The following is a 10146-nucleotide window of genomic DNA, read 5'->3' on the forward strand; positions in this document are numbered from 1 at the left end:
AAAAAAAAAAAAAAAAGACTGTAAGGATGAGGATCATGGGAAATTTCCATGAGTGCATAAAGATGGAAAGCCAGAGCACAAGAGTCATGGATTTCCTTCATTTTCATAAGAGTCATGAATTATCTTCATTACTTCACAAATACTTTAAAATTTACTATATACAAACTGCTCAACAGAAGTCTCATATTAAGTTCTCTTCCGGGGCTGGAGAGATGGCTCAGCGGTTAAAAGCACTGACTGCTCTTCCATAGGACCTGAGTTCAATTCCCAGCAACCACATGGTGGCTCACAACCATCTGTAATGGGATCCACCGCCCTCTTCAGGTGTGTCTGAAGACAGCAACAGTGTACTCACATACATAAAATAAATATTCTTTAAAAAAAATTTTTTTAAAAAAAAATTCTCTTCCAAGGGACTCTGAGTTCAGTTTGGGAAAACAGGCAAACAGTATGATTGATCAAAGGAATCACAGGACAATCAAAGGAAGGTAAGCATGAAGAAAAGACCGGTGACTAAGAGCAGAGAGAGGGGGCCAGAAGAGTCAAAGTGAGCTGCCTGGAAGATAAAAAATAGGAGTCTGATCTGAATGGTACGGATGGATGTGAGAGAACATGGCCCACTGAAGAAACTGATGGGAGTTTAGGAATAGCAGACTAATGGTTGTCATCTCCAGTTATAGCTCAATTATCAGCCATGGAAGATAGGCCCTAAGACAGATTCACTCGGAATCCCCAAGAGTATGGCTTTAACAAATGTCCCACGTACATCTATGTACCCAGGTTTAAAAGTCTATGCCACACTCTGGAACACTAATGGACAGTAAGAGAAAATACACCTATAGTAGAAGAGCTAAGCCATTCACGGTGTGAGTGGTGGATCCCCAAGGCCACAAGCATGGCTGGAAGGTCTGAGTCCCATGCAGAGTAGTGTGCAGAAGAGACAGGCTATAACCATTCAGGTGTGAGACCATAATAGCTTGAAGGATAGAAGATCAAGATACAGAAACTGAACAGGTCTTAGAGTCCTACTTGATAAGGGTTTGGAAGATAGAGTAGTCAAGGCTAGGAAGAGTGTTTCAAGCCTATAATCCAACATTTACTAGGCTGAAGAAAGACTTTGTGAATTCCAGGCAGATCAGGCTACATACTGCATTCTTACCTATACACTGAGGCCCTGTCTCTAAAGAAAGAAAATGATGAATTCAGGTTTCTAGGCAACTCTTTGACTGGAAGCTGATTGTACCATATCTGAACTATTCAGTAACGAAGTTAGGTCTGAGACACCTACAATGTAACATTTCTCCTGTGTTTTGGCAGATATAAACAGATGTTTCATAAATAGCCAAACATAAATCCATGCATAAACAACATGGACACTATATAGAGTGTATGTTTTGAGACAAGTTCTTTGACAAGGGTCTCAGGTAGAACTAGTCCCAAAATTCACAATCCTCCTTACTTCTTCCTCCTAAGCACCTCCCAAACCCTGTTAAATTTTAGAATAAGAGAAATAATTACTTTTTTTCTTAGTAAGTCAGTGATTAAGAACTTTAGGGCTACATAGTGGTACCTTGTCTGGGGGTTGTGGAGGCACGTGAAAGTACAGGATGGGACAGTACACATTTGCCACCAAAACTTCTGACCTGAGTCTGATACCTGGAACACAAAGGGTAAAAGGAGAATCCCTGAATGTATTCCTCTGATCTACACATGCACGCACACACACGCATGCACGCACACGCGCTCACATGCACACACACACACACACACACACACGCATGCACGCACACGCGCTCACACGCACACACACACACGCACACACACACACACCAAATAAAATATAAACAAAGAGGAAAACAAAGAACTGATGTGTGTCATGCTGTCGGATGTTTATGGTGTATCACAGCATTTTCCAGGGTTGCACATTGATGATGTTCTTCACTTAGTGATCAGCACACTGTTATGTTTCTAGCCTTTCAATCCCAGTATATGTGATATTACTCATTTTTTAAAATTTCTTTTTAAAATTTCTTTTTAATTATATATGGGGTGTGTGTTGATGTATGGGTTGTGCTCATGTATGCAGTGCCTACTGAGGCTAGAAAAGGACATTGGATTCCCTGGAACTAGAGTTACAGGTGGTGTGAGCCAGCCAACATGGATGCTAGAAACCGAATTGAGGTCCTATGCCAAGAGCAGTCAGCATAAACCCTTAGCTGCCTCACCAGCCTTTACTTAATTTTTATTTTAAATACTATGCCTCGATAACATGTTCTTCAGGCACGTGTGACTGAGAGAAGTTTATAACAATAAGTTTTTATTTCTGCTCCTCCATTCCTTCCCAGTGCCCCTGTAAAATTATGTCTCTCTCCATATCTCTCAGCTAATACCCATCACCTAGTCTAGAACTCCCACCTGATCTCCAGACCTAGTTACCCACAGTTGCTCAATCTCATGATGAATTTTCTGGAACATCTTAAAAGGACTTCAAATGAAGCATAGGGAAACCATCTCATGAACCTTGCCAGCTTGAACCTGTGTTCAATAGGTTCCTAAATCTGGCTATGTAGCCAGTAACCAATACATCTAACAGTTCTCTCTAACCCCTTCCTCATATTCAAATTAACCACTACTGGTTTTATTTCTTCTCTCTAGAGTCTACACTTCCTCTTCCAGCCATCACCTAAAAGTATCCCATGTGTCAAACCATCCAGCTTGTCACTGGGCTTCCCTCTGACCAACTTTTGCTCATACTGGTATTTACTGATCAGGGTCAGCTGTTGGTTTTGACTTTTAATACCTAATGTGATTATAATATGCTATCAAGACAGTTATTGGGAGGCAGGAGAGATGACTCAGGGGTTGAGAGCACTGGCTGCTCTTCCAGAGAATCTGGAATAGAGTCCAGCACATACATGGCAGTTGACAGCAGTCTTGTAACTTGAGTTCCAGAAGATCCAATGCCCCCTTCTGGCTTCTAAGGGCACTGAAAACATTCGTTACATTCGTTACACAGTACATGTACAAGATTCATTTGAATCTTTTTTTTTTTTTTTTACAAAAAGATTTTTTTTAATTAGATATTTTCTTTATTTGCATTTCAAATGTAAATAAAAATGTGTGTGTGTGTGCGTGTGTGTGTGTGTGTGTGTGTGTGTGTGTGTGTGTATAAAATATATGGGCCAGGCTAGGTTTTCACAGTGCAACACTCACTAGCTGTCAGCTGGGTATATTATTAGTAAGAATGCTATATATGTGCCCTTCATGTGCCTCTGGCTATTTTTTTAGAAACACAAACCTTTTAGGATGAAGCCCTCTTTAATGTACTCATCTCATGCACTCGGGCTAGATCGCAATAACTTCATCTGTAGCACAATCCACAAATGATCCTGAGATGTCAATGCTGAGAACCCTGACTTCGTCAAGAAACCATAAAAGACAAGGGTAAGGAGAACTGCATTTCTCTCAAAGAACTTGACTTTTTGTCAAGAAATACACTGTGCTGGTATGGGGAAGGTGAGATAGAGATAATTAAGCACACTTATTGCTCTTACAGAAAACCCAGGCTCAGTTCCATAATGACTCACAACCAACCATCTATTACTCTAGTTCCAACGACTCCCATGCACATGATCCACATAAACTCACATAGGCTCACACAAATAAGTAAAATACATAAATTAATTCACACACCTTAATGGGACTTCTGGTCTTGTCCATGACTACACAATCTACATTGTTTTGGCTAACTATTGTATTTCTATCACTCAATCCAATGAATCACATGACACTATAAGTTATGTACAGGATTATAATACTGAACATATATATATATATGTATGCACATGTGTACATAAGTATGTGCACATATAATATGCCCATACATATATAAATATATATATTTATATGTGCCATAATCAAAAAATAATTTCAAAGATGCACTGGTCAACACTGTCAGGTACCTAATACAGACTGAGAAACATTCCCCCGGCAGCTAGCAGGTTTCAAGTAGTGATGTAGCTTACAAAAAAGTACTAGCGTTGAAGTCAGACAATCCCTCTCCTGGAAAGAGTTAATACCATAACTACAGTAGCTAGGGCTGCACAATATGTTAAGTACACCTTTTTTTTTTTTTTTTTTTTGGTTTTTCGAGACAGGGTTTCTCTGGGTAGCCCTGGCTGCCCTGGAACTCAGAAATCCGCCTGCCTCTGCCTCCCGAGCGCTGGGATTAAAGGCGTGCGCCACCATGCCCGGCTCTAAGCACACCTTTTAATGTCGATGCTTTCACACAAACAGTCCCTTCCAGGGCTAGCCAGTCCCACAGCAGTAAGCAATTCAGTGTGGACATTCCTTGCAAACGAACAGACCCAGAATCCCCTCCTCCCAAGTTCTCGGTGAGGCTCTCACCCTCAGGACCATTCATTTCCTATACTATTCTCTTCAAGGTCAGCACCAAACAGGCAGAGAAATCTTCATCTCCCACAGTGCACTGCTGCTCCACCTGATCCTTCCTACAGCAACCACAGGCAAGAGTCTTCCCATTTCCCCTTGTGCTTTCTGCCCTCTGCCTCTGAGGCTCTCCTATCAGGACATGCCCCATCTCTTGAGAACTGCAGGAACAAACTACCTTTCCAACCCAAATCATCTCCTTTTTAAAAACACATGTCAAAACTGTCCCACTAAGATAGTCAAGGTCAGAAGCAAATTCCACTTTACAAGGAACGGGTTACAGAATAGGAGTCACTGTGAAAAAACATACCAAAGGAACAGTCACTAAGGGCAAGTCCAGGCCCATTCTCTCACAGAAGACTGTAGAGAGAGGCAGTCCGGTGTTTCAGGGCAGCATGCACACTTCTCAGGATACAAATGAGAGGAAGCAGATCTGTCTGCAAGGGTATAAAGTAGCTGGTTCTGGTCAGGAAAGCTGCATGGCGGTGTCACCCAGCAGATGGTGAAAGAGTACAGGTGGGAGGCGCTGAGCCTGGGAGCAAGCTGGTCCCCATTTCTGGAAGGTGACTACCTGGTCCCTAACCAAGAAGACCTCCTGCCTCCACCACCTGAATGCTGGAATTATAGGTCTGCCTCCAGGGTCCACAATCTCAGATGACTTCTCTGCTGAAATGCTGGCCCGTATCTGCTTTACTCATAAAGTCAAAGTGCTCCTTGGAAGAGGACCTTAGTTTCTACAAAATTGGTAATATTTATTGTGTACAAGCATTAAGGGCTGGGCCGTTATCAAGACACTGCCCCTGCCATTATAGAACTTAACAGCAAGAAGAGGTATGTGTTAAATAGAAGCACACATCTAATTGTGAATACAAATTACAAAAAGCCAGACCTCGTGGCACAGGACTGACTGGTTCTAGCTACTTGAGAGGCTGAGGCAGAAGTTCTCCAAACGCAAGGTAAGCCTGGGCTAGCATGAGTTCTGGGCCATCCTGGGTAATCAGTGATATTGTGCCTCCGATTTTAAAACACTGGTACATTTTAAAACCTACAGAGAACTTGGTGCTTTGAAAATGTCTAATAAAGGAAAAGCAAAGACCGTGATGAGACCTGGCCCTGGACGGAGCTTTGTGCACAGCAAGGAGCCTGCCAGCACCAACACACAGGAGGCGCTGGTAAATGAAGAGGAAGTGCAAAAGAAGCTCAGGAGGACGCAGCGAGCAGAGGCACCCTTAGAGGATAAGGGACCCGCGAACCTGCCAAGTGGCCTAGGCACTGCTCCAGACTCTTCCCAAGCAGACGCCGAGAGAGGGGTAGAGAGGAGAATGTTCGGGAGGATTGCGCCCCCGCCAGAGGGGCCTGGAAGGCATCGAAGCCCGAAGCCCGAAGCCCGAAGCCCTCGCACTCACCTCGCTCCGCTGATTACCCGCACAGCCCTGGGAAGCCAGAAAGCCTCCTTGCTCGCATGCCGGAAGTGGGGACAAGCTTGCTTCTCTAGGAAACCGGAAGGACTACATTTTCTATGGCTGCATGTGCACTTTTGGGGGTGTCTCAGTGACTGAACACATGATAAAATTGCAAAGATTATAGTGAACCAAATCTTGAGAGTTAAGTCAGTGCATGAAAGAGACTATTGGGTTTTCAAGGTGTGTTCAAATGACTTAAAATACATGTGTACTTTTCCCTCACATTGACCTAGCCATAAAGGACCCTCTGTTGATGATTCTTTCTCAGCTTTACGAAGATCATTGTTTTGAGAGATAGAGTCTACCTGAGTGTCAGAAAAGGATTAAATCAAAATACTGGTGTTGAGCCTGATAAAATACATAATTAAATTAAAATGGTTCTGAAATGCCCTTCAGTAACCAACACTCGTGATCTTTCGAGGACCCAGATTGTGAAGTAAATACAAGGAAATCTGGTCATTTTTATGCATTGCTTATTTTTCTTAAAACCATGACTACAAACTACAACAAAAGGGATAATGTTCTTGCTGTTTTCTCTGACCCTAGTTCTGTCCTTCTGACTTTGAACACTGTATCATTTTGTAGTCAGGACACGTGATTCTAGGTGCATCTGCTTACTTCCCCTGTGAATCTCCAAGCTGAAAGAGCTCAGGCTTAGGTTTTTGAAGACCATTCTAAATCCTGCATGTATGTTGTGGCACAGTGTCTAATAAAGAAATACTTGTTGAATGAATAAATTCACATAATCTTAAGAATACTTCTAATGTTAGTAAGACACGTACTTTAATCTCAGAATTTAGGAGGCAGAGAAGGTGGATCTCTATGAGTTCCAGGCCAACCTGGTCTACATAATGTGTTCCAGAAAAGCCAGAGCTACATAATAGAAACAGTGTCTCAAACAAACAAAAAGTAATAATACTATTAACCTGAGGTTTCATTCCATGATTGTGTGGCTCAACCTACATTTGTGACTCCTTGCCTGACTGCTTTCCTCCACTTTATCCCTGTCTTCCTTTCTGTCTTGTCAATATTAAAGTCCAGCAAGACACTCGTTGACATGAACACTACAAGACCATCAGACCCATTCCTGTATTTGTATATACAACACACACATGCAACTACTATTGTGCTTCTCTGGTTGAACAATGGTGCTTTACCAGTAAAAATCATTATTTCATGACCAAAAAAGGGGAAGTGTAATAAATTTCACCACTCAGGAACCTATGGCAGGAAGACTGCCAGGAGTTCAAGGCCAACATAGGTTGCATAGTAAGTTCCAGGTCAGCCAGAGCTATACAGGTTAGACCCAGTCACAAGAAAAGAACAACATAACCAATCACCACCACAAACAACAATCAAAAAACTCACCACACAAAGGACTGCAAGATAGCTCAACGGATAAAGGAACTTGCTGCCAAGGCTAATGGCCTGAATCTGTTTCCTGGGACTCAACAAAATGGAAGAAGACAACAGACTAATGCAGTTTTGCCTCTGACCTCCATGCTATGTTATGGCATGTGCAAAGGCACACACACACTAAATAAATACCAGGTCTAGTGACACAGGCCTGTAATCCCAGCAACTCAGGAGACTCAGGCAGAAGGACTGAAAACTGAAGGCCTGAGCCTTGGCTTAGTAAGGGGGCGGTGTAGTGGCTGGTCTTATGTCAACTTGACACAAGCTAAAGTTATCTGAATGGAGGGAGTCTTAATTGAGAAAATGCCTCCATAAGATCTGGCTATACGGCATTTTATTAGTTATTAATAGGGGAGGGCCACCCAGCCCATTGTGGGTGGTGCTATCCCTGGACAGGTGGTCTTGACTAAGCAAGCCAGTAAGTGTACCCCTCCACAGCGTCTGCATCGGCTCCTGACTTCAGGTTCCCATCCTGCTAGAGTTCCTGTCCTGACTTCCTTGGATAATGAACAGTGACACGGTACTGTAAAACAAACCCTTTCCTACCCATGCTTTTTGGTCATGGTGTTTCGTTTCGTTTCAGCCATAGAAATCCTAAGACAAGTTGTGGGAGGTTGTATGTAAAAGATAGTTAGGGTAGAAAGTTTAATTAGCATGCTCAATCCTTGTATAGATGAAGGGTGGCAGAGAAGAAGGGAGAGGGAGGGAGAAAAAAAAAAGAGGAATAAACTTAGAAAGTTCACTTGGGAAAGAGTCAGAAGAGAAACCGATAGAGAAACGAAGGAGGTCACGAAGAGTTAATAACCGAACCTAGAAAGTTTTTCCAGAGGATGATGGGTTTTGACATCTCAAGAACCACAGCAAAGTATGAGCTTTGAGTCAAGCAGGTCCCCTATACTAAAGCTGGGAGTCGCTTTAGGGGACATCCTGCCCCTAATTCACTGAGCAGGTACTTGGGAGGGTGCACCATAGAGCCATAATCCTCCCACATTCCTAGAGCGGCCAAGTGAAGTTGCATTGCAGCCAAACGGAAGTTGAAGGAATTGTGGGTGGCGGCGTTTGACCGGTAGTTTCTTCAGCGTCGGAGAGTAAGGGAGGCTTCTTGGGCATGGAGAGCAGGTGGGTTCTTGGCCTAGTGTTCTGTGGACAGCAAGTCCGTGCTCACTGGGCCTTTCATTCAACTGCATGAACGTCCGAAATGTTGGGGCTGGTGGAATAAGGAAGAGGATGAGCTCACACTGATCTGCCTGCAAGCTGGAAAGAGAGACCTGACTTGTGAGTGTTAGAATCGGAGGAACGAGAGAGAATAACATAATCTTAATTTTTAAAGCCAATATTATACCCCTCACTGATTTATCGTTCCAGTTACGCCTCTACTTTAGTATTAATTCATCTCCAGTCTTGGTTTGAACATCTCTTAATACGGGGAATTGTGTCTGAGAGGGTTAATGTCCCCCTCCTAGGTGATCGGTAGGGAACCTGTCACCAAGAGGAAACGCACATGGAAGTTAAATATATTTTTCTCTTTTACATTTTTCATATCTAGAAAACTCTAGTCTCAGAAATGACGTCTCTCCTCTGTACAATGGTTCTCATCTGAGCTCAGGGCTACCAAGTTGCCTGCTGACTTCAAACCATTATGTGGATAAGAGGATCCTCCAGAAGAAATGGTAATTCTCCAGTTGCTTCCTGAGGTGTCCAGTTGTGCCCTATGGAGATCCAATTCAGTTACGAATCTCAAGACCATCACTTTCTGTCAGGTGAGTCTCAGTGCATTTCAGGTTACTTGGGCGATAGCAGCAGTCTGCACTGTCTACACTCTGGTAAGTGATACCATGTCTTTAGTGCTCCAAGCCAAGTCTTACAGTTTTGTTTTGAGTTTTAGCGATCCAGTATTTATTCAGTTGCCTCTTCTTTTTAAAAATGGATTATCGTTTATTTTTTGACAATTTCATACATGTAAACAATGTATTTTGATCTCGTTCATCCTCAACGCCCTTTATGAGTTCCCCCAGACATGTTCCCTACTTCATGTCATCTTTTTCCTAAGCTGCCTGTAGGAATGTTGACATATTTTATTGGCTTTCTCTTGTATACATAATCGGGGCTTTGATGAGGACAGTGACAACATCATGTCTGAAGGATAACACTTCACAGGACTCCTCGCCATCTTCCAACGTAGTCAGGCTTTCTGCCCTCTCTTCTGGGATGTTCCTGGCGCCTAGGGAATAGGAAGGTTATAATAAATGTCCTGTTTAGGACTTAATACTCAATGGTCACGTATTCTCAGTACTTTGACCAGTTATAAGTCTCTGTATTAACTGCTGGCCACTGCAGAGAGATGCATCTCTGGCCACAGTTGAGGACAGCACTAACTTCTGTGTGTAAACATGAATATTTAGTATGTCCATTTAATGTGACAACAGTAGTGGGCTCTCCACTAGGGCCTGTGGGTTTATTTTATTATTATTATTTTCTTTATTTACATTTCAAATGCTGTCCTGAAAGTTCCCCATACCCTCCCCCGGCCCCTGCTCCCCTACCCACCCACTCCCACTTCTTGGCCCTGGCCTTCCCCTGTGCTGGGTCATATAAAGTTTTCAAGACCAATGGGCCTCTCTTCCCAATGATGGCCAATTAGGCCATCCTCTGCTACATATGCAGCTAGAGACACGAGCTTAGGGGGTACTGATTAGTTCATATTGTTGTTCCACCTACAGTGTTGCAGCCCCCTTCAGCTCCTTGGGTACTTTCTCTAGCTCCTCCATTGGGGGCCCTGTGCTCCATCCAATAGCTGACTGTGAGCATCCACTTCTGT

The 10146-nt window shown here is 43.1% G+C and overlaps 2 protein-coding genes across 7 annotated transcripts in view; one reads left to right on the plus strand and one right to left on the minus strand.

Moving 5' to 3' along the window:
- Positions 1-5904, minus strand: part of Zscan30 (zinc finger and SCAN domain containing 30) — an 18922-nt gene extending 13018 nt beyond the window's left edge. For 2 of the 5 annotated variants that reach the window (XM_029546990.1, XM_029546987.1), the window contains exons 1-2: positions 5856-5904; positions 1571-1656 (exon numbers count right to left, since the gene is read on the minus strand). The gene's annotated coding sequence lies outside the window, so the exon portion shown is untranslated. Of the gene's footprint in view, positions 1-1570; positions 1657-3298; positions 3681-5855 lie in introns of those variants that run through there. The other 3 variants (XM_029546988.1, XM_029546991.1, XM_029546989.1) reach the window with 3 other exon arrangements.
- A 2493-nt stretch (positions 5905-8397) lies between these two features.
- LOC115062404 (zinc finger protein 271) overlaps positions 8398-10146 on the plus strand; it is a 15178-nt gene continuing 13429 nt past the window's right edge. The window contains exons 1-2 of one of the 2 annotated variants that reach the window (XM_029546986.1): positions 8398-8447; positions 8875-9088. In XM_029546986.1, coding sequence (XP_029402846.1) covers positions 9040-9088 — 49 coding nt within the window. In that variant the 5' untranslated portion in view covers positions 8398-8447; positions 8875-9039. Of the gene's footprint in view, positions 8604-8874; positions 9089-10146 lie in introns of both variants that reach the window. The other variant, XM_021215087.2, reaches the window with a different exon arrangement.

Source organism: Mus pahari, chromosome 15, assembly GCF_900095145.1.
Source record: "Mus pahari chromosome 15, PAHARI_EIJ_v1.1, whole genome shotgun sequence".
In the NCBI taxonomy this organism is placed as follows: Eukaryota; Metazoa; Chordata; class Mammalia; order Rodentia; family Muridae; genus Mus; species Mus pahari.